This window comes from Lycium ferocissimum, chromosome 3 (assembly GCF_029784015.1).
Source record: "Lycium ferocissimum isolate CSIRO_LF1 chromosome 3, AGI_CSIRO_Lferr_CH_V1, whole genome shotgun sequence".
NCBI lineage: Eukaryota > Viridiplantae > Streptophyta > Magnoliopsida > Solanales > Solanaceae > Lycium > Lycium ferocissimum.
Genome location: NC_081344.1, coordinates 67,582,886 through 67,608,042, shown reverse-complemented (window position 1 = coordinate 67,608,042; position 25,157 = coordinate 67,582,886). Strand labels below are relative to the sequence as shown.

Genomic DNA, 25,157 nt, shown 5'->3' with positions numbered 1-25,157 from the left:
TATAAGGTTGTCTTTCTAAGTTTATTACTATTGACGTGTTTGTTAAACACCTAAAGTGTTTATGAGCCAAAAATCAATCAAAAGCACAAGTTAGCCGGTCACTCCTGACTTATGACTTTTCATCTTATAAACACTTTTAGTTTGACCAAATCTTTTACTATTTTATCTCTAATATGATTTCTAATTTCTAAAACACTCTTCCCAAAATAGAATCCCTAACTCCATCATTCCATTTTATCATTTGTTATTCTCCTTATATAGATACTTTTGATAAGTAATTTTTCTGTTAGAATGACTCATATGTCCTTAAATTATTTGAAAAATTAGTTTATAAAATCAGTTTGACGACCAAAAATTGTTTTTTCACTACTTAATGCTTAGCAACTACTTTCAATAAACTATTCTATACAAGTTGAAAGCAGAACTGGATTTTACCCTCTCATGTGGAGACAGACTTACAGGTTCCTAAATACAGCAATGGATCACCCTCCCATACTCCACAATTACCGTGAGCCCAATACAGTAAAACACAACATAACCAGCTATTCGAAGTACGTGGGGTTCACATGGTGTAGCCACTGAGGAAGACATTTTTTGGAGTGAACCACGTGTATTTATTTACCTTTCTTTTCGCAAAAACTATCAGTTCCTGCTTGTAATACTCCCTCCGTTCCATAATAAGTGATTTTTTAGACTCATGCATACCCCTTAAAAAATTGCTCACTATTAAAAAATTAGGAGTGTTTTTTACGAATTTATCCCTAATCAAGTTTTACTACTTTGCAGAAAAAGAAAAGGTAGTTATTGAATTTTGACTATTTAAATAAAGATAATCTTGAAAGAATCTGCCCAAAGTTTTCTTGAAATCCTAAAAACCTTGAAAAAAATTGAAAAGTCTAAAAAACCACTTATTATGAAATGGAGAAGTAACTCTTAAGTTATTTCCGCTTGTAATAACTCTTAATTTATGCTTTAAATTCAATGTTTTTCTTCAGGAAAAAAATGTTGTTGCAGATATATATATCCGGTCTGGCTACAAAATCCTAAAATTAAATTGTAGCTCCCTTACCATCCAAATTCTACAGTAATTTTAATGAAAGTTATAGCCTTTAATACGAACTATACTCTTTGGTTGCTTTTATAATTTTTATCAGTTCCATTGATTATTCTATTCTTAAAACTAAACGAATCTTTATTCGATTATTATACGTAAAACGTAATGCCATCTACATTAAGTTGTTGGAAAGATGGTCACTACAAAACAGACTGCAGGTTGAATGTATAGGAGACGCGCTATTGAATGAAAAAGAAAAGTCTTCGAGAAGTGAGAGAAGGAATCATAAAAGAAATAGCTTGTGTCTCACAACCGAGAAAAATTAGGGGGGTCATTTTAGTTTTGGGTCTGTGATGAATAGGTTCAAGAGATGAGAGAATTAAGGATACCCACCAGAAAGACTAATCCAATCCATAAGGGTGTACCAGAAAATACTGCTAGAATCCGTTACTTGAATGAAACTAGATCTTGTGGAATCATATCAAATATTTGACGATACATTTTGTACCTTGCTAAAAAACCGATCCTAGTTGTGGGTAGTATATAGAAGTCGAATTTGGTATTTGGATATTTTTTGTATCAATGATCTGGTGAATTATCAATGATTCATTCTTAGATTTCTAAGATTTTCTAAATGATTAAGAGATAAAAAAAAATTCACTTAAAAGGACCCTCCCCACAGTATGCCCTTCCTTGAATTATTCGGTCATTTATTTTGAGGCTTAGATGTGGTCAAAACCTTAGCTTTTTCATGAATGAACTCAACTTGTTCTACACCCACCTTTATAGAGTAAAATACGATTTTTTTATTTTTATTTTTTGAAAAAAAAAACTCACTTTAATGCATTAACTAAAAAAATGTGATGACAATAAAATATTCTAGTTCTAGCAATTAAAGCAAATCTACTATATAGGATTACCTTCAAATGGAAGAATTTTCACTTGAAAATACGACTTTGAAAGTTTGATACTATTAATCAAGGCACACAATCTTTCAACTCTCTCAAGAGAATATCCATAATAAATAGTTAGCTACCTTCAAAGGAAAATAAAAAAAACTATTTATGCTAGGACTGGTATTTGCGCTTACAATGATCCAAATATCCTAAGCTAATCTTAAGGAACTAAGTAGCCAGATGACTAAGCTAATTATGAATGTAATCGCTAAATTACAAAAGATACGTAGTCTTCAATTGATGATCAAATTACATGGGTAGCCGCCTGATTACGAAAGTAGCCTTCAATTAAAGTCAAAAGTCCATGATGATTATCTTGATCAACATCACCCACAAAAAAAACATAAATTTTTTAAGGGCGTTGGCATAAGCTATGGATATTATGATGCGTAATTTATATCCAATGCATAAGTTCGATTTTAAAGGACAAAAATTAAAAACCAGCCCATTTGAAGAAAAAATTAAAGACCCGCATAAAATAGTCACAAAATTGCAAATGACCCAAAAAATAAACTATACTAGTAATATCACCACATGATCTTATTGGATTAACAGCTGATGTTTTAAGTTGGAGCCTTGGGCATTGATATATGTCATTTATAGGGAAACAAATTGCAGACTAGTAACAATGCTAAGCACACACAAAAGAACCAAAAGCTCAGTTTTTTTTTTTTAAACTATAGAAATTTAGTGTAACAGATATTTAATTCACAGAAAATACAAAATAGTGTAGAATAATAAAAGAATGCATAAATATATAGTTCGTATACAACTGGTATACAGAAACTATTATGAGTATAACTAACTATCCAAAAGTCAGTTATACACCAGTTTCCCTCCAAAAGTGGTTACAAGTTAGTATATTAGTTTAGCGAGGTTAGTAGACTATATAAAATGTATTCTATCACTTTGTAACACAATTCAATCAATACAATCAACTAGAAAATGTTCTCTCTACTCTTGTTCATCATTTATTTTTCTGCAATTTACTCAACTGTTTTCTAATCAGTTGATCTCCATTCGTGTATTGTTCTTCTAGTTCATTTTAATGTCTTGCACCATTAATTTCATGGTATCAGAGCTTTGATCGAAGTTAGAAGATTCTTTTCTTGAGTTTCTATAATCGATTCTTGGAGTTGGCAGTGTTCTTGAGAGAACTTCACCTCAGAAAAGAAAATGGGGACAAATGGAGAAAATGCTACTGCTGATTTGAACCAAGGTCTTAACAATGGTGTTAATTAAAATCAAACTACCAATAATGGCAACAATATGCATCAGAATCCAATTGTCAACAATGGAGTTCAAAATACCAATTCTGTTGATGGAAATCTTGGCCAGAATTCTAGACAAGGACAAGGTATAGACTAAAATCTTCCTCTCTTCTTAAGTCCAGCAGATATTGGTGGTATTAGTCTGATTTCTTTTCACTTAGTTGGGTCTGAAAACTATACTGTGTGGAGTAGGTATATGAGGTTAGCCTTGGAAGGAAGAAACAAGATAGGATTGCTAGATGGTTCTTGTAAAAGAGAAAAATACCCTGAGTCAATGTGGTATCAATTAGAATGAGTAAATGCTATGGTGCTATCTTGATTATTGAATTATGTAGACAAAAATCTGTTAGAAGGAATTATGTGTGCATCAGAAGTTGCTGATGTTTGGGCTGATCTTAAAGAAAGATTTAATAGGGTAGATGGGGTTAGGACCTTCAATCTACACAAAGAAATTGCTTTACTAAGTCAAGGAACTGCTAGTGTGCCAGCCTAACAAGACTCAAGAATTTACGGGATGAGTTTGAGTTACTTGTTCCTTCACTTGGTTACAACTGTGAACAGTCAAGAGGGTTTGTTGCTTTCCTGCAAAGGTTGAAGTTGTTTCAATTTCTGATGGGACTTAATGAATCATATTCACAGGCTAGGAATCAAATTCTATTTGTGACTCCTCTTTCTACTGTGAATCAATCCTATGCTATGATCATAGGTTATGAAGGGCAAAAGCTTCCATAGCAAACAATGGTGCATTGAGTATGAATGTCAGTAGTTCTACTAACAGTCTTGAGTCAATTTCTACGTACTCAAAGATTGCAAGAAACCAATCATCTGCTAATGGTTCAAGATACAGCAACAAAAGATCTTTCAATCCAAACTTGGTGTTATCTATGAGTTCTGTAAGTACAAAGGTCATACCAAAGAACACTGTTATAAGCTGGTAGGATATCCACCAGATTTCATATCCAAGAAGAAGCCTTTTATGCCTCACAATAATGCAAGCAACAACAACACTAGAAAAGCTGCTTATAAAGTTTCAGAAGTGAATGCTCACACATCTCCAGATCAGAATTTCAACTTTGGAATGAACACAAATGTTCCTAGTACTAGTACAGATGCAGGTTTTCAAGGGATTCAAGATAATGAGAATGTTGCGGCACAACTAAGGGACTGTACATTTACTAAGGATCAGTATGACCAAATTCTATCACTACTAGGACATAATGCAACTCACACTGATGCTGGTTCAGCTAATGTAATCAACATGGAAGGTAAGCTCTATTTGTGTCTGATAATGTTGAAATTTGGATAATTGACACTGGTGCTAGAAATCATATGGTGTCAAATATTGCTATGTCAAAAGCAGGTTCAATCAATTGGTTAAGTTGGAAAATCTTAAACAAGTATATCTGCCTAATGGAGATATCTCCATGGTTACACATACATGTCTAGTGCTATTTCCGCTAGAAGTTTGATTATTGTAATGGCCCATCGGGTCGTTATAGTGCTAACAACCCTTTTACCCCTGTTGACCCTTTCCCTAAGTCATCGTGCGGGGTTTAAGGTGACTTTTGGAGGTTTGATCCTCAAAGTGAAATTCGTTTGACCTAAAGTTGACTTTGAGTAAAAAGACCTTTTTTGAAATTCCGTCGATTCCGAGAGGTCCTGATAGCCATTGATGACTTGGTAGTGTGTTTGGTTCGGTTCCCAATGCAGTTGAGAGTGTTTTGGAACTTGGGTTAAGAACTTGGCTTTAAGCCATTGGGGGTTGACTTGGTCAAATAGACCTCCGTTGGGAAACTCGAGGCCACGGGTGAGTTCATAGCGCGTTTTTATATGTGTTTGCATGTTTCTTTGGTATTTGTGGGGCCTCGGGTGATAGTCGAATTTCGGGTTGAGTTGGTCAAAAACCAGAACTTTCTGATATTCTGGTGTAGGCGCTGCAGCGGTACTATAACCGCCGTAGCGGTCCTACTATAGCGTTGGGAAGACAGCCATAGTGGACTAAGGGATTTTAGTGACTAGACGCCGTAGCGGTATGCTTGCCGCTATAGCGGCCATATGATTCTTGGTAGAGGCCCCCATGGCGAGCCATCTAGGCGCCGTAGAGCTTGCATTGCAGTGGCTCCCATGACCGCTGCAGCCGTAGTCGGGCAGAATTATATTTTCTTTTTCTCAAGTTAAAACCCTTAAACCCTATCACTTCTTCTCATCACTTTTCTAAGCACTCTTTGGGGGAGTAGAGCAACTTGTGGACTGAATATTCTTGGAGGCAAGATCTATGACCCTAGCCTTCATCATTTGCCTTCCTAGATTCCTATTCCATGCTTATAATCTCTAGAATCTAGATAGAGAAGATGAGTCTTGTGTTAAAATTCTTGAAATGGGTTTAGACTTCTAAAATAGAAATTGGTGGTAAAATTGACTAGAATAATCATAGAATTTGATGAATTCCTTGTTGTTAAGCGTATTTCTTCCATTATTAATGGGTAATTTGAGGATTGAAGAATTAGGGTTCATACCCAAATTTTGGGGGTTTTGCTTTAAATTCGAATTAGACTTAATCTTGAGTTGTTTTAGCAAATGATTATTGGGTTTGATTACCTAGAGCTTGAATTTCATGTTCCATCTTTCAATTTCCAGTTTTATCCTTGTGGGCCCGTTTTCCCAATTTTCTTGGGTTAGAATTTGACCTAACTAGAAGTATAGCAATATGGGTGTCATTATTCGTGGTTTTTAATATAGAATTCGATTATGAATAGACTTTGAGTACTTGCAGGCATTACGAAAGGGCAAGGCTAAGGTATGACGGTTCGAGGCTCCTGTTCGGCTTTCCAGGTAGGTTACAGCTTACCTTTCGGTTAGACTTCAATTAGCGGCTTATATGTATAGTTAGTGATTGTTGGAGAAGGCATGTAAACCTTCGGGTATGAAGTTGGGATGGAAGACTTAGATTAGTATTGTTATTGATTATGGTTTGCTGCCTTATTGTGTGTTATTGTGTTGTTGCTTATTATGAGTTGTTGGCTCGCCGCCACGTGATTGATTTTAGAGAAATGATGCTTAGTGATTACTTGTATGTCTGAAAGCATATTTATCGTGAATAAGGTTGTTGGGAAGGAAGGAAGGATTATGATATTGTTATTGTGAGTGAGATTTGTGTTGGCATTGTTATCGTGTATTCACTCATTTATATATATTGAATCGGTTGCGTGCCGCAACACTTACTTGGATCGGGTTGCACGTACCGCAACACTAACTGGGATCGGGTTGCACGTTCCGCAACACTGACTATTGCATCGGGCTGTGTGTTCCGCAGCAGGTACATGGACTTAGTGGTCCCCCATGGGTCATGACTATCGAGGCGACGAGATATTCCACCCGAAGCGTGTGTGTATCATTGCATTTGCATTGCATCCATCTCATATTTATTGTTGGCATTGCTTTGGACTTGTTGATTGAATCTTGGTGATACGTGTACTTGATAGTAGTTCTTGAGATGGTGTTTCAGACTTGTAGTGGACTTTGAGGTGATTTACTAGACTTGGTGGTTTGGTACTGGATTCAATACTTGGACTGTGTTGAGTTTTATCTGATTATGAGCATGCCTACTTTTTCAATCTCTTTCTTACATATATATATATGATTTTTTAACTGTTGTCGGCCTATGATGCCTACTCAGTACATGTTATTGTACTGATTCTACCCTGCTGCATTCTTTCTGAGTGCAGAGTTTGTGACCAGATCGACTTCTGCGCCCCGTGACTGAGTCCCAAGGCCGTCTGACGAGTATTCCCGGGTGAGCATTTGGATGGATTCGCTGCCCGGTTGCCTCTTCTTAGCTACTTGTCTTATTTTGATATTCTAAGACAATATTCCATTATCATACATGTATTCATATTCAGACTTGTAATATTCGTAGTAGTGGCTCTTGTACGGCCTTAGACCAGATTCCTTGGGATTATTGTATTATTTTCCGCAGTTATTCACTGATCCTTATTATTATCTACAATTGAGACTTATATTCAATTGCCTTGATTTATTTATTGTGGTTGAATGAATGATTTGGGAAAGGGTTCACCTACCGAGGTGGAAAATGGTAGGTGCCCGCACCTTTCCCCTAGTTGGGGTGTGACAATTATTAATGTGCTTCATATCCCTCGGTTTAAATATAATCTCATGTCTATAAGAAAAATAACTAAAGAGTTGGGGTGCTCAATTACTTTTTTCCCACATTTCTGTGTTTTCCAGGAACTTTACACTGGAAAGGTGAAGGAGATCGGTAAAGAACAAGGTGGATTATATTTGTTGCTAAACAAATTGACTGAGAAGTTGGAGAAAGCACCTCATGACGTGTTCAGAATGCTTCAAGACAAGAAGAGTCAAGTGACTCAAATGTTATAAATTCTACAGATGTGAAACTGTGGCATCAAAGACTAGGCCATGTATCTTCTATAGTGTTAAAGAAAGTATTTACAGCAAATTTACAGAAAATTAGTGCTAATATAGATCATTGTGCAATCTGCCCTCATGCTAAGCAGACTAGACTAAAGTTTCCTACTAGTAGTATAGAAGTATGAACTGTTTTGATATGATTAATGTAGACATTTGGGGTCCTTATAAGACTCCTACTATTGATGGCAATAAATACTTCCTTACTATAGTAGATGATTTCAGTAGAATGTGTTGGATTTTCTTATCAAAACAAAAATCAGATGTATGTGTAGCATTGAAACAGTTTCTGGTGTTAATTTGTAAAAACTCAGTTTGACAAAACTATGAAGATTGTCAGGTTAGACAATGGCGTAGAGTTTGCCAACTCAATATGTGAGAATATGTTTAAACAGATGGGCATGATACACCTAAATCCCGTCCTTATACACCCCAACAAAATGGGGTGGCAGAAAAATACATAGACATATATTAGAAATTACTAGAGCAAGCAGATTTCAGGCTCAAATTCCTATCAGATTTTGGGGTTTTGTGCACTAGTTTCAGTTTATTTGATCAACAGACTACCTAGTTTTGTGCTTAATAATCAAACGCCCTATGAAAGATTATACAAAAGAAAGCCTTTATTAACTCATGTAAGAGTAATGGGTTGTTTGTGCTTTGCCAAGAACTTGGTTGAATCAGACAAATTAAAGCCAAAAGCAAAAATGTCAGTCCTGCTGGGATATTCAGAAACTCAAAAAGCATATGTGCTATATGACTGAAAGCAAAAAACCATATTTGTAAGTAGAGATATCATATTCAAAGAAAACATTTTCCCGTTTGCATTAATGAGAACTACACATGAGTCCATATTTGTGAATCCTTTGACAGATAATAGTGTAAGAACTGAGGTATATCAGCATCCATTGTAAAACAAAGCAACAGATGATAATAATGTATCTAGACTAGGTACACCAGAACAACCAGTGGCTCAAGATATTCAGACTGAATTACAACAACATATACAAACTCAGTCCGATGAGCATATAGATGAGTATATTACTCAAAATGAACCTGTTCTCAATGATGATGCAACTCATGAGTTACCACAAGATATCAATAACTATGAGCTTGTACAAAACATCAACAATACAGAACTAGTTCAAGACACAAGAAAGTCAAGTAGAGGAAAGCATCCACCAGTACAGATGGAAGACTTTGTCACCTTAAATGTCCATACAGATGTACTATATCCATTAGCTAACTACATTAGCTATGAGCATATATCACCTAAGTATCAAGCTTATATATCAGCTACTTCAACATTAACAGAACCTAAATCATTTGCTGAGGCTAGTAAAGATCCTAAATGGATGGAAGCCATGAAAGCTAAGATACAAGCCTTGGAAACCAACCACACTTGGGAGGTGGTTAAACTACCAAAAGGCAAAGTACCAATTGGTTGCAAATGGATATATAAGATTAAATACAAGGCATCAGATGAGGTTGAAAAGTTCAAAGCTAGACTAGTTGCTAAAGGATACAGTAAAAAAGAAGGCATATATTATCAAGAGACATTCTCTCCAGTAGTTAAAATGGTTACTGTTAGAACCATCCTAGAACTAGTTGTATCTAGAAAATGGTTTATACATCAGATGGATGTATACAATGCATTTTTGCAAGGTGACTTGCATAATGAGATTTACATGACTATGCCACAGGGATTTGCTAGTCAGGGGGAGAAGGTATGTAGACTAGTCAAATCCCTCTATGGTCGAAAACAAGCTCCAAGAGAGTGGAATGCCAAACTCTCAGAAGCATTGGTCAAGTTACAGTTTCACCAAAGTCAACATGATCATTCCTTGTTTATCAAGAAAACTGCTCAAGGAATAATCTTAGTTTTAGTATATGTTGATGACATGTTGACACAGGCAATAGTACTCTTAGCCTAATTGAAGAAACCAAGCTTGAATTAAAGAAAGCTTTCAAAATGAAAGACTTGGGAGAATTGAAATACTTCTTTGGAATAGAGTTTGCTAGATCAGATAAAGGCATCACTATGCATTAGAGAAAATATGCATTAGAACTCATCTCAGAAGTTGGATTATCAGCAGCCAAACCAGTTGGGACACCAATTGATATTAATGTAAAATTGACATCAAAGCATTATGATGATCATATACTCAAAGTAAAGGAAAACCAGGTCCCAGATGATCCTTTAACTGATCAAGCTCAGTATCAAAGACTGATAGGCAAGCGACTAGACCAAATATTGCATTTGGAGTACAAATTTGAGCCAATTTTTACAACAACCTAAAGCATCACATCTTGAAGCAGCTTTTAGAATTGTAAGGTATGTAAAAAAGCAACTAGGACAAGGCATCTTGTTATCTAGTAAATCAAGTGACACAATTTCAAAGATATTGTGATGCTGATTGGGCAGCTTGTCCCCTAACTAGAAAATCTGTAACTGGTTTCATTGTGAAGATTGGTGATTCTATTATATCTTGAAAAGCTAAGAATAACTGTCTCCAGAAGCTCAGCTGAAGCTGAGTACAAAAGCATGGCAACAACAGTATCTGAACTAGTTTGGCTTGTTGGATTACTTAAGGAAGTAAATGCAGAAGTGGATTTGCCTATAAACATCCATACTGATAGTAAAGCAGCTATCCAGATAGCTGCAAATCATGAAAGGACCAAACACATAGAAATAGACGGTCATTTTATAAGAGAAAAACTGCAACAAGGACTGATTGCAACTTAATATATGCCAACCAAAGATCAGCCTGCAGATATCCTCACTAAGGGACTCAGCAGGGTTCAATATGAATATCTTATGTCCAAACTAGGTGTATTAAACATCTTCCCTCCACCTAGTTTGAGGGGGAGTGTAGAATAATAAAAGAATGCACAAATATACAGTTTGTATACAACTGGTATACTTAAATTGTTATGAGTATAACTAACTGTCCAAAAGTTAATTATACACCAGTTTCCCTCCAGAAGTGGTTACGAGTTAGTAGATTAGTTTAGGGAGGTTAGTAGACTATATAAAGTGTATTCTATCACTTTGTAACACAATTCAATCAATACAATCTACTAGAAAATGTTCTCTCTACTCTTGTACATCATTTCCTTTTCTGCAATTTACTGAACTGTTTTCTAATCAGTTGATCTCCGTTCGTGTACTGTTCTTGTAGTTCATTTTAATGTCTTGCACTATTAATTTCAACTAGTAACAATGCTAAGCACACGCAAAAGAACCAAAAGTTCAGTTTTTTTTTTTTTTTTTTTTGGAGAAAACTAGAAATTTAGTGTAACAGAGATTTAATTCATAAACCTCAAGTGGTATTTTAAGTTATACACATCGTGGATAGTAGAGGGGTCAATATTTTCACTAAGGGTGTCAAAATATAAAGGAGTAAACCCACGAAGAAGTCAAGGGGAGTCAATATATACATGTGGTTCCGCTATTGGTCATTAGTGTAAGAAACTTTATACCATAACATATTAGGTTGCCTTTATTTATAGTAGATAATCTGTTTTATTTTTAAGATTATAAATCTTATATTTTAAGGCCTCATTTATTTGCACTTAATGAAAATTTTAATCTTAATCATCAGATCTCAGTCATTAAAATTGTTTATTTTAAGGTCTGAATCTTAATCATTCAAATCTTAACCATTAAGTGCATTTTTTTTAACATAATACATCCACTTAATGAGTCTGAATAAATCTGAATGGTTAAAATCTGTAACAAAGTCTAAATATCATTAAGATGTATATTCAAAGATTTCTAAAGTGGTAGTTCACTAATTCCATCAATTCACTGTTGTCGCCATCGCCCACCATTATCAACTACCACCAATGTTGCTCACCAAGTCACCATTATCAACTACTACCACCATCCACCACCGATGCACATTCACCGTCCTCAGCCATAACCACTATTGTTGTCAAACCCCACAATCAACCATCACCACCATTAGCCACCATTTACAATCATCACCATGAACCACCCTTACCACAACATCTACTAATCACTATATATGGACAATCACTATCATCATCACCACTATATATCGTCAGAGGCGGATCTAGGATTTAAACTCTAGGGGCTCAACCTTTTAAAATATTTAGCTTTGAACTATTATATTTCTAAAGCTATTAGTTGATATCTACTGTTTATTGTAATTTTAGTAAATGCTTACACATAAATTTATACCCCGCATTGAAAGTTTGGGGTTCAATTGAACCCCTAGTTATAGTACTCCATCCGCCTCGGTATATCGTCAACCACCACCTTCATTAGCTATCACTATCATCCACCACAACTATTAATCGCCTCCACCAACTACCACCATCAATCACTACTGACAGCTACCATCACTACTATCTACTTTCCACAACACTATCATTAGACAATACTGTCCGCAATGGATACCACCATCACCAGTCGTCATATTTTAAACATATTTTATTAATATAGTAGACTAATTTAATATTTTATTTATCACAATGGTTTTTTTAATAAAGATAAATATACATTGAGATGTTGAAACAAACTATCTTAATTGTTTAGTATTTAGATCTTAATATAATATATTAATATTAAGATATGTATTTAAATTCAAACATCTTAATCTTAACCAACACAAATGTGGCTTAAGGAGACTTGTAAAAATAACTTAAAACTTCGAAAGTAGTTGGGGAAACAAGAGAACAGAAGTGCGACTTCTGTGCCAAAATATACGGGTCAAACAAGAAATGTTCATTACTGTATTTGCCTTGCATTTAAAGCATGGCCTTATCACTTTTACCGCTGTTTTAACTATGTACAAAAATGATTTCAATTATATATCCTCTCCCTCTCAAATTAGTTGTCAATTGTCATATTTTGCTTTTCTAGAGTTAAAGTATGTGAACTTTGATCAATATTTTTAAAATGTATTATTTATTAAATTGACATGAGAAAAATTGTAATTAGTAATATTTTTTCATATAAATTCTTACTATCTAAATTTCAATTTGTAAAATATTGAGTTTATCTAGGTTAATTTACCTTTAAAGATTAGTCAATTTAACTCTCGAGAAGTAAAACATGACAATAATTTGGGACGGAGGGATTATATTGATAGTACAAAGTATTCATATTATATTTGTGTATTTCGACTATATAGCATCCACTACTAAAAAGTCTCTATTTTCCCATTGATTTTCCACTGAAAAGTGTTCAATGGCTATTTTCCACGGAATGTCGGTGGGAAAATCCTAAATATTCACATGGAAAAAAGTAGGAAGTTTCCCAGCGTTTCAGTGGGAACCTGTTTCCCACCATACATTTTCCCAGTGACCTGGTTCGGTAGGAATGAAGTGGGAAAATCATGTTTTATAGCATAACTTTTCCACTGAATGTCGGGGGAAAAAACCTCTATTTCTAGTTGTGAACTATTATGTCATGAATATTTATTTGTATTTGTATTTATCTATTCGGTAGACCTGAAGTGTAAACTTTATTTCACGCTATCAATGTATAGAGGACTAACTCACGTAAAAAAAAAAAAAAAAAAATACTTCATCTGTCTCAATTTATATGAGACTTGACCTATTTGGGAAGTCAAATAATTTTTTTTTAGACACGATTTTCTCCAACCTCTTTTCATATTTGTGAATTATTAATTATGCATGCTTAGAGTATTTTTCATGTAGTTTTTATGTAAATTTTATTATAAAATACTCGAAGAATCTATATTTGAAATTGAGTAAAAAAAGCTATTTGATTCCGCAAATAAATTAACCATCGTATAAATTACGACAGAGAGTAACGCTCATCCTTACATTGCTTCTCACATCATAACTTCGATACACTCCCCTCAAGTCAATTACTGATTATTTTTTCCCTGCCTTTCCACACAGATCTACCCCAGATAAGTATTAATTACTATCTTTCATTTAATTTATATAGTTAAAATTAACATAGGTAGCAAAAGCTAAACATGCCCGTGCTAATTGGATTCAATCACTTAACCCACTGTTTTTTGCAATTCCATAAACAGCTAAATCTTTATCTTATATTAGGAGGGAAAAAGGAAAAATCCAACAGCTAATGAAGTAAATACAGAGGCAAATATGGGATTTAAAGTGTCTGAGTTTACACGACAATATCTAGTTAATACTATAATAATAATAATTGAGTTCACAATAAAATGTTTGTCGATATTTTAGGGTAATTTTTTTTAAATTATTTGTACAAAACTAAAAGCTACTACATTCACGTGAACCTGTAACCCAACCTTCAGATTCGCCGTTGAGTACAGGCAGCTACACTGTTTCACTTAGCTATGTGTCTGATTGGTCTCTTATTCAATTTGTGGAGGGAGTACCGGCAGAAGTTCGCAAATTTCACACATTAATATCTGATACATTTGTTATTGAGCCATTTGATATCAATCCAATTTTTTATGGAAAACTTACATAAATGTACCGTCGGACAAATTTAATTATCGATAGAAGTTTAAATATACAAAATTTGTACATTGATATGTACATTGTATGTATCGTACATGTATATTATACGTTAGTGTGTGTGCGTATACATATTATTATGAATAATTAAGTATAAATATATAATATCTATATATTTCTGGCTATTTTGTAAACTAGTTCACCCAAAAATATTGGGCTGTAATTTTTGCATTTTTTATTGGGCCAAATAACCCGTCAGAGTAGCACTGCACGAGCTGTCCACGTACGTCGTCTAGGTTAATAGCGTACACAAGAAAATTTATAAGCACAATATCAATAAGTTAAAAAAGGAAGCAAATAAATAAATGCGAAAAGGACATATATGGCCGGTCGGGTGAAACTAATTCCACCCGGTGGCCAAAGTCCTTCTAAACCCAAATTATACCCACTAAACTAATCCCATCCATTAGCCAAAACTTAAATAAGATAATTTTCAAATAAAAACCCAAATACAAAAATGTTTGAGGCGATTTTTATATATAATATGTGTCATTTGTGTATGAAATATATATCAGTACCTATTTGTAATGTATAAAAACTGTATAAAATATGAATCACTAAGGCATGTATCATTTTTGTATATAATATGTATCATTTTTGTATATAATATGTATCATTTTTGTATAGAAAGTGTATATATAATTCCAAAGGTGATATAAACCGCTCGTATAGAATAGAAAATTGTATCATTTTTGTATATAATATGTATCATTTTTGTATAGAAAGTGTATATATAATTTCGGCATATGTATATAAATTGTATAATCTTGTATAGATATATAATTCCATACGTACAAAAAAAAGTGTATTATAGAAACCGTATCATTGTAGTATACAATATGTATCACTATTGTATATGTAAAAAAAAATCATATCATTATTGCATAATATGTGTATAATAAATGTATAATTAACGTATAATTTATGTATAATAAATGTATGATTAATTCCCAAATTAAGGTATTTTTTTTCGGATGTATTTGATGCGGATATGTATATAAATTGTATAATATCCCTTGTATATAAAGTGTATATATATTAATTCCAACATACGTATATATTTTAGATTTTAGTAGCCCTTTTAGTGGCATTCTTATTCAAAATTTGAAAACAAAAAGTCTTTTTTTTCTTTTTTTTTTTTTAATTTACTCATGTATTTGATAGCATAACTAATGTATTTGAAGTTTCCAATCAAACTCCATGTATTTTATATTAAATATCATTATTTGTGTGGTAACAATTTGCCATTTTTTGGTAATTAATTTGAGGTTTTCAATATTGATTTCGTTTTTTATTCACCCATGTATTTGACACCTAATTAATGGATTAAGCCCAAACCCCATGTATTTTATATTAAATCTCATGTATTTGTGTGAAACAATTTGTCACCCATGTATTTGATGGGATTAATTTGAACAAAATACATAAATATATAGAAAACTTACCATGTATTTGCGTCACCCGTGTCCTTTTCCCTAAATAAATTTGTAATAAATATAGATACTTTATTCTTGCTTATTTATAGTGAAAGTGACTTTGGCCCATTGGTCTACTGCCTGTCAAGGGTTCAATCCTACAAGCTATTTTTTAAACAAAAAGTTACCCGCTCAATCCTTACAAGCTTCATTTTTAAAAGACTTCAAAAATTGCAAACCTAAATATCCAGTGGAGAAACGAACTGGACCTTTATCATTTATCAAGTCTGGAAGTAATTTTCGTTAAGTGGTGTCCTTAGTAATGTTTAGTCATTTTTTGTTAACTTATTGTACATATACTACTCATCAAAAAAATTCGACGAAGCGGAGTTACTTCGTCTAACGTTCACTCGACCCTGATCTAGATACTCCACACACAAGCTGAAGGAGATATCTAACCACAATACAACAATAACACCAACATACTAAAAAAAAATTCGTGTAGTCGCACACAAGTAAAGGCTACAATAATAACACTAAACATACAAGCCAAAGCCAATAAGGCAAAGGCTTGAGGCCCCCAAATTTTTGGGGTCCCCTTTTTTGAAAAAAAAATAATATTGATAGTAGGTGCTATGGCTAATTTTCTTGAAAAACAATTTACTCCTCATGATTTCATTTATATGGCTTGATTTTGGAATACAAGGAACAAACTAATTAATATTCAATTCGGATATAAAATCTTCAATTTTTTGAAAATAAAGTTTTTATATTTAAAAACTATATAAAAAGTATTATAAGTACACAATAGTGAACGATTCAAAATATATAAATAGTACTTGAAAAGTCATGATCAAAGAAATATGTTTGAGTCTCTAAATAGTACTAACTTATAAGACACATAAAATAGAAAAGAAGAGATTAATATTTTAAGATAAAAGTTGCAAGATTTTATAAAAAATAACAAAAGAAAATTTTAGTCATGTGACTGATTAGTTATATCGTCAGTTGAAAAAAAAAAACTAGAATAAATTGATTTTAAAAAGTTGTTAACAACTTTATATATAAAAAAAAACTAAAATATATAGACTTTAAATAAAAATATATATGAAAGACATTTAGAAAGAAATTAAGGCCCCTTCATATAATTTTGCTTTAGGCGACCGACTTTGTTAAGCCGCCCCTGTTCACGAGTCGGGTCTGGGGAAGATAAGATATATGCAGATATTGTCCTTACCTTTGTGGGGTAGAGAGATTATTTTCAACAAATCCTCAGCTTAAAAGAAAAGACAAGGATGTGAAGCATGATATCAAAGACAAATTAATATGACAATAGCAAAGTAAAAAAGCAAATGAGGCAACAGGTAGTAATATACATTGAAAAAAAAAAATTACGCGATGACTAACTAAAGTCAAACCTCTCTGTAATTGTCATTCGTTATAACAACATTTCACTATAACGGCTTGATTTTTTCCGCAATTGATTTTTCATGTTATATTTTACTTCTCTTAACAAAGATTCTACCTAGGGCAAAGGTGCAAATATGCCCCTCAACTTTGTGATTTAGAGCAGATATACCCGTCGTTACAAAAGTGGTGTACATATACCCCTGCTGTTACAAAATGGTGCAAATATACCCCTGCTGTTACAAACTGGTGCAAATATACCCTTTTCGCTAACGGGATTTTAAAAAAAAATTATTTAGGTTATTTTTTAATTAAAAAAAATGTCACATGACTTTAAAAAAAGTCTACATTTTTTTTAAGTAGACATATTTTTCTAAAACCACATGGTAATTTTTTTTCTGGTGTTTTGGGTCCGGTTCAATTAAAAAAATATCTCTGTGACTTTAAAAAAATAAATCTACCCATTTTTTTAAACGAACCAGACACGACCCACTAGAAAAAAAAATTATTATGTGGCTTTAGAAAAGTATGTCTACTAAAAAAAATGGGTAGAATTTTTTTTAAAGGAACGTGACATTTTTTAATTAAAAAACAACCTAAATATTTTTTTTTAAAATCCCGTCAGTGAAAAGGGTATATTTGCACCATTTTGTAATGGCAGGGGTATATTTGCACCATTTTGTAACGGTAGGGGTATATATACACCACTTTGTAACGAGGGGTATATCTGCTCTAAATCGCAAAGTTGAGAGTTATATTTGCACCTTTGCCCTTCTACCTATAACAACAATGACATTCAGTATAGTGGTACACTCTTTGTAAAATTACCGCTCTATAACAGCCATACTCAAATATTACGTGATAATATTTTGCGGTGATATAAAAGAGTTAATTGTTAAGCTCTTAGACAACCTTCAAGGGAAAGCTATTGAATTCCCTTTCGCTAAAAGTTTGGACAAAATTCTTCGTCAATTCAAGCGTTCCATCACTAAGAGACTTGAATTTACGAAACAACCTACAATTATTTAAATTCTCAATTAATTTCAATGCATATGTTCCTAATATTTTAATTCTTTAACAGTATGGTACAACTAGTTATGAATTTATTAGTAAATTATTAATCTTTTCAATTTTTAATTAATGAGAACAAAAATCAATTGAGATTTTAAAAGTAACAAGTATATTGTTTTCGTTTATAACATAAAAAGTACAAAAAGCTAATTATTTGAGTATTTTTGTTTATAACAGCTAAATGAGATCTAAACATCAAATGCCAGTATACATACATAACAACACCTCACTATAGCAAGCATAAAATTTTCGAACAAACGCTGTCATTATAGAGAGGTTTGACTGTAATACTACTAATAAGGAGAACACTTGGCTACCTACTAACCTTCTAGCTTAATCCTCGACCACCACACATTTCTACCTAGGGTCCTCAGTAAGCCGAAGTTGTGCCATGTCCTGTCTAATCACCTTCCTCAGTTCTTTTTCGGCCTACCTCTACCTCTCTTAACTCCTGTTATAGCCAACCTCTCACACTTCCTTACTGGTATATCCACACACCTCCTCTCCATCTTGCCCCGTGTAACTTCGTTCATAATCATATCCCTCCTACTATACCCACACATCCATATAAACATCAACTACAAATAATTTTTATCATAAGTTCAGGTCAACTTATCAAGGAAGCAGAATTACCTTTCACACATATCATTTTTCTTTTGTCATTCAATTTCTTTTCTTTTAATGGCTCCTAAATAGTTGTTGAAGAAAATTGTATAATAACAAAGGCTGTTTTTCCATTATACAACTGCACACGGAGAGACAAAATAATAAATCTATAATAAGCGTGTGGAGCAAAACCCAGTTGGTGGCCTCCAAAAGTCAAATAGCTGCAATTAGACTCACGTGGGATAGCTTCGACGACGCTGTCATTCCCCTTTTCGTTATACTACCTGTGTGTCAATTCAACCTATTTACTTTTAGTCCGTGCAAAAAAAAAAATAACTTTTTTTTATATTTAAAAATGATTTATCTTTATCTAAAAAAAAAAAAAAAAAAAAGACTTTTATAGCCACATAATATATATGTGTCTCATTTAAATCACAAGTTCAAAAGTTTTTTTTTTTTTTTTTTTTAAATTCCGTACTCAATCAATAGGTTCTCATAGATCGAAACGGAAGGAATTTTTTTTTTTTAAATGTAATATTTTATTTTTAGTTTCAACCTGCGATGGTCATCTTCTCTTTCTTCATTCTAATTGCCTCTTGATGGAAACAATAAGTTCTATATGTGTATAAACTTTTATACTATCGGATCGAGAAGGGTAGGTAACTTTGTAGAGTTCAAAAGAAAATTTACTGATAGTGTAAAAAAAATATTTACAAAATAGAATTACATATAAGGTATGTAAAATTATTATAATAAGTATTAGATGGTAATCCGGTAAAATGATAATTTAGCTGTCATCACATATTAAACCATACAGCTCATATTTCAAAATCTTTATATTGGAACTTGCGAATTGCCCTTATTTTGGGGTGGTCTTTAATTTTTGCGCTTCGTTTTAGAATTTTTTAGTTTCTGGTTCGAACCCCTGCTCAGTCAAAAATTTTTAAAAAAAATTCAAAAAGGTAGAGTTTGAAACTCTGCCTGAAGCATGCAAGGCAGAGTTTTAAAGGCAAAATTCGCCTTTGCAAAATTCCTTTTTTTTTTTTCGAAATCAGTTCAAACCCCTTCGAGGTATTAGGCGAAGGACAAAAATTAAAGACTACCAATTTGAGGGACAAAAATTAAAGACCACCCCAAAAGAAGGGCAATCCGAGCAAAAAAAAATGAACTTAAATTCACTTTTGTTTTTTATATGTTAAACTAAAAATAGAGTAATAATTTAGCAGTATAATCGATTAAATTGATATGACAGTTTAAAGCTCTTTTTAATATATAAATTTATCCAACTTGTTACTAACTTCATCTAAATTTCTATGCTAAGTTTAGATTTTGAGAGTCAAACAAATATTTCTTTGACCGCTATTTTTTTATGCGTTTTGAATATTTTAAATTGTTAATTATTGTAAAATATATATTTTTTTTCACGTAATTTTTAAAATATCCTACCCTTCTCAGATCTCACTTGTGAAATTACACTAGGTATGTTGTTATAATTTTCAAATATAAAATCAAAATACTTAAAAATTCTATATTTAAATTTATAATCAAAATTAAAAAATTTGACTTTGGAAAATTGAACTATGACACATAAATTTAACCAGAAGGAGATAAACTTCTCTACATAACTATATTCTATCTCTGATCTGATATACATAGGGTGAGCTATATTTTGGTAGTATCTTGTGAATGAACATTGACCTACGTACTTTTGGCCTCATTCATATATTATAGTCTTTGCCTTACCTTTTAAGCACTTCTTCCCCCTCCCCCTCTCTCTCTCTCTCTCCATTTTTCTTCTACCAAATCCATCTTTCTATCAAAGGAAGCACTGGAGCGTTATTACATGTTCAGAGAAAGGTATATTTACATGGTCAAAATTGCTTCTTTTCATTTTCATTTTTTTCCTAGAATTAGTTACGAACTTTGTCGTGAAATTGCTCATAATTAACAGATTTTGTGATGTACTATCGCTAACTAGTATTAGCGACGAATTTTTCTGTTTAGCTATAGAATTTATTCGTCGCTACCTGATTTGTTTAATTGTTTAGGCCTAATAGACATACTATACTGTCTTTTTTTTGTGTGTGTGGATAGGGAGAGATTGGATGATATTATTGGGAAGAAGTTAAAGACGGAGAATATTGATGCATCTTCAAAGTTACATATGCAACAAATTATGGGAAGGAGACATATATTGGAGCCTTCATGCACAAAATTGAATACTATTACCCCTTGTGCTGCTTGTAAGCTTTTGAGAAGAAAATGTGCTGAGGAATGTCCTTTTTCTCCTTATTTCTCCCCTCATGAACCCCAGAAATTTGCTGCTGTTCATAAAGTCTTTGGTGCCAGCAATGTTTCTAAGTTGCTCATGGTAAGTTAAACACAGTGGCGGCTTCAGTATAATTTAGACGTTATGGATTCTGAGTTAAACAAATGAATTCTAACTTCTATCTATACTTTCTTTTATACATGTACATAGGATTGAACCTAAAATACTGGGAATTATATCTATTGTTGGATCCGCAATAGAAATTACAAGAATACAACACAAAGAGTTGAGAAAAGAATAATACAATCTAGCCTATTGACTTTTTCTTTAGTTTCTGTGTCTATCTATAGCCTTTACTTGTTATTTGTGCGTTCACATAGGGTTTTACCCTGAAACATTGAGTTCTGTCTAACTTGAAACCCATTATTGGATCCGCCACTAAAAATTACAAGATTAATATACGACTCAAGGGTTGGGGGAGCTAGGGGGCGCAAGAGGTTCATCCGAATCCCATTGTCGGAAAATTACATCATATATACAAGATCAAAATTACTTGTATGTGTATATAATTTTGATCTTCATATTTCGAATCAAGCATCGGATTACCGATCTCATTTAACTTTGAACTGAGGTGTAGTTGTCATTGAAAGCAATCTGCAGGTCAAGATGGAGGGAAATATATCCATTAGATTCATTTGACTAGCTTCGAACTAAGTCATAGTTATTGTTGCTGCTGTTGTTTTATTTGTTGAATCCATTGCTTTTGTGGAAAAATGTGTAGGAAGTACCAGAAAGTCAAAGAGCAGATGCAACAAATAGTTTGGTGTATGAAGCAAATGTGAGGCTAAGGGATCCAGTGTATGGATGCATGGGTGCAATTTCAGCTTTAAATCAACAAGTTCAATCTTTACAAGCTGAGCTTAATGCAACAAGGGCTGAGATTTTGAGATATAAATATAGAGAAGCAACAAATACTCTTATTGCATCTACTACTCACGCTGCTTTGGTTTCCACCACCGGCGGCTCCACCCTGAACGTGGCTGAGCTGCCACAAGCTCCTTCCACTCCCACCCATCCACCGCGGCTGCCTCCACCACCCCAAGAGTCTTTGGGTGTTATTGTCTCTTCTTGTTCTTCTCCTTCTAGTGAAGTCAACTTTAGTGTCATTCCCAACAATAATATACCCTATTTTGACTAGTTTATGGGATTGATACAGAGTCGGATTCAAAATTTAGAGTCACTGATTTTAGAACTAATGTAAGTTTATTATATGTATACGTAGTTCGAATCGAAATTTGTGAGTTCAATTAAATCCATAGTCCTATTTCGGATGTTGTTGTCTCTTCTTGTTCTTCTCCTTCTCCAGCTCAATCTTTGTATGAGACCACCAGTGGAGCCAACTTGATTGCCATCCCAAACAATAATATACCCTATTTTGACTAGTTTAATTATTTGATGAGTAATACAAAGTCGAATTCAAGATCTAGAATCAATGAATGCAGAATTAATGTGATTTTACTATATGTATACATTAGTTCGAATTGAAACTTGTGAGTTCAATTGAACACATGGAAACTCTTCTAGATCCGCCTTTGAATTGTTATTGTAGTTTGCTTTAGAGAGGTCGAAAATGAATTGAATACTTCAAATTTTAAGTCACATACCTACTTGTAAGAATATACGAGTTCAACCACTTCATATATAGTTCGAGCGGAAATGATTATCTGATATATATATTGATGAATGATTTCTTTTGAGAACATATACTTGTGTTAACTGCTTTTCCTGGTTAAGTTTTAGTTATTACCAACTCTTCACATAGACATGTTTCTTTTATCTTAAAGAGGAATTTCCTGCAAGTTTTTGAAAGAAAAGCCAACCCTAGTTTCATTATGGTTTTGCCGGAAATAACAGCTCAAATTAGTGAGAGACGGATCTAGAATTTAGATTTTTGAAATCTAACCTATCAAGTTCTTAGCACTGAGAAAATTATAGTTAAAAATATGAGTTCAGATTTGATTCTTATTGAAGTTTTAGTGATTTTTCACAAATCTAAGTTTTTATATAATCGAGATATCGGCTTAAACCTTTAAATATAATTAAATTGCATCTTTTTTTTTGGTTTGCATCTCTAGCTATGAACGTGTTGGATGTTAGATGAGGAAATAACTTTTATTTGGAAATTGTTGTTTTGATGGCTTTTTTTTTGTTTGTTTGTGCGATTTTATTGATAAGTATTTATCCAATTGAATTACTTTAAAAAGTAATTACAAGTGCTCAGACATAACAAAAATGGTCAAAAACACATTTAAACTATCATTTATTCGCGACTTTCATACCTCAATTATCTATAATTTCTTTAACTACCTAAACTATTACTCCCTTTGTATTAAAACACACCTCGATTCTAAGTTTGTCAAATATTTAAAATCAACCGACAACAAGCACGTGAAGGTCAACTCAGTATCAATGTGTGTTTCAATACAAAAGGAGTGATAACTAATTTAAATAGGTAAAATAAACAATGGATAATCGAGATATAAAACTCGCAAAAAAGTGATAATTTATGTGTGTTTTTACCATTAACTCATTTACAATAGGTTAGACGACTCAACTTATGTTATGAAAACATTTCATTGCATTGCCCATATATGTAAGTTATTTATCCTTGTTTTGCGTTTAGTCATTTCCGATTTCACATAGAAAAACACCCATAATTCAAGAAAATAGGTCAGTGCACGTGTGGGAAGCTGGCATTTGCCTTTGACCGCAGTTAAGTCTATGTACTGATTTTGCGTACATGCAAGTCTGTGCCATTAAATAAGAAGCTAATTAAAGTTTATGTACTGATTTTTCGTACATACAAAAAGGATGGTACCATATAAACAAGACAAAAAAATAGAGTGATTCTCCAACTTGTCCCTGTTTGAGATATAATCAGATCAGAAATAACCATAACTTCATGCCTGATTGCATTTAATGGGCTTTTTTTGTACTCTTAGATAATAATAACGTCATATAAAATGAAACAAAAAAGTATTTTTTTTGCAAAGTAAGTGGTTGGTTTTCTTGCAATCAATTTGGTTTATCATAATGGTTGACGGAGTCAAATTTATAATTTCAGTTTTGTCTTTCTGTTAATTATTTGGCACCTATGAGTATAATGGGACGGACGAATCTCCATCCCTTAACTATAGGTTTCGATTGGATTATACAGGAATAAAGAAATTTCTAGTAATTAAGGAATACTTCCGGGTCTTGTGTGGTAAGAATCCGAATTAGATACCGAATATTGAATGGGAATACAAATCCTTAAAAATTCTAGTTTAGTAATATAGTTCTATTATACTATTATCATACATGGAATTGCTTGAACGACCAATATTGTACCACTTCTTCTTTAAAAAATCCAGAACTAACCAACTCAAGAACCCCTTGTCCCAAATAAAAAAAGGTAATCAATTCATGATATACTTCTTACAAACTACTCTGATGAAAAAATGTATTTAGAAGGTCAAAGCGTTCATATTGGGGCCTATGGTGTCCAGATTGTTAAATGATCCTTTTTGCCTAGTATGGAAAAATACAAAAAAGAAATATTATTTTAAGTACTGAGATTTTATTCATGTAAAACTAATAAACACGATCAGTTTAATACGACTCTAATATGTGTGTTCATGTAAGTCAAATAATAAGTTTCTGTATCATTCAAGAATACCACCTATATTTTAGAATGATCTTAGCAATTAGCGTGTATGTTTAAATCTATATATTTGATATATTAAAAGTAATCATTGATCGACATAACTAATGTAGCCAGACGCTGTCTATATTAGCAAGTCATCATCACATGGCTCATTAATTAGTTTCAATGAAATTATTAAAGTAATGTCCCTGTTCTGTTATTGAAAATAACTTCTTGGATGGAAATATTTTTATGTACTAGTCAGCGCTAGAGGTTTTCTTTCTTCTTCTTTTTTTCCTTTTGTTTTCATTTTTTTTTTATTTTCTTGTGTCAAGTTGTAAACTTAAATAGTCTTCAATCTCAAGGTTGGTAATCAAATAAATAGGCAAAAGAGAAAAGAAAAAGAAGAAGAAACATCAATACAACACTTAAACGTGTACCAATAAAATGAGTTGACTGGCTCTTACGGC

General features: G+C 32.9%; 1 protein-coding gene across 1 annotated transcript; it reads left to right on the top strand.

Moving 5' to 3' along the window:
• Positions 1 to 20,434: 20,434 nt before the first annotated feature.
• Positions 20,435 to 22,333, top strand: LOC132050495 (LOB domain-containing protein 15-like). The gene is made up of 3 exons (XM_059441757.1): positions 20,435 to 20,590; positions 20,828 to 21,104; positions 21,784 to 22,333. The coding sequence occupies exons 1-3, from the start codon at positions 20,577 to 20,579 to the stop codon at positions 22,198 to 22,200; spliced, it is 708 nt and encodes a 235-aa protein (XP_059297740.1). The 5' UTR covers positions 20,435 to 20,576; the 3' UTR covers positions 22,201 to 22,333.
• The last annotated feature ends 2,824 nt before the right edge of the window (positions 22,334 to 25,157 follow it).

Coding starts and splice junctions, on each gene's coding strand:
- LOC132050495 (XM_059441757.1), top strand. Junction 21,105..21,783: donor ATGTTTCTAAGTTGCTCATG/GTAAGTTAAACA, acceptor AAAAATGTGTAG/GAAGTACCAGAAAGTCAAAG.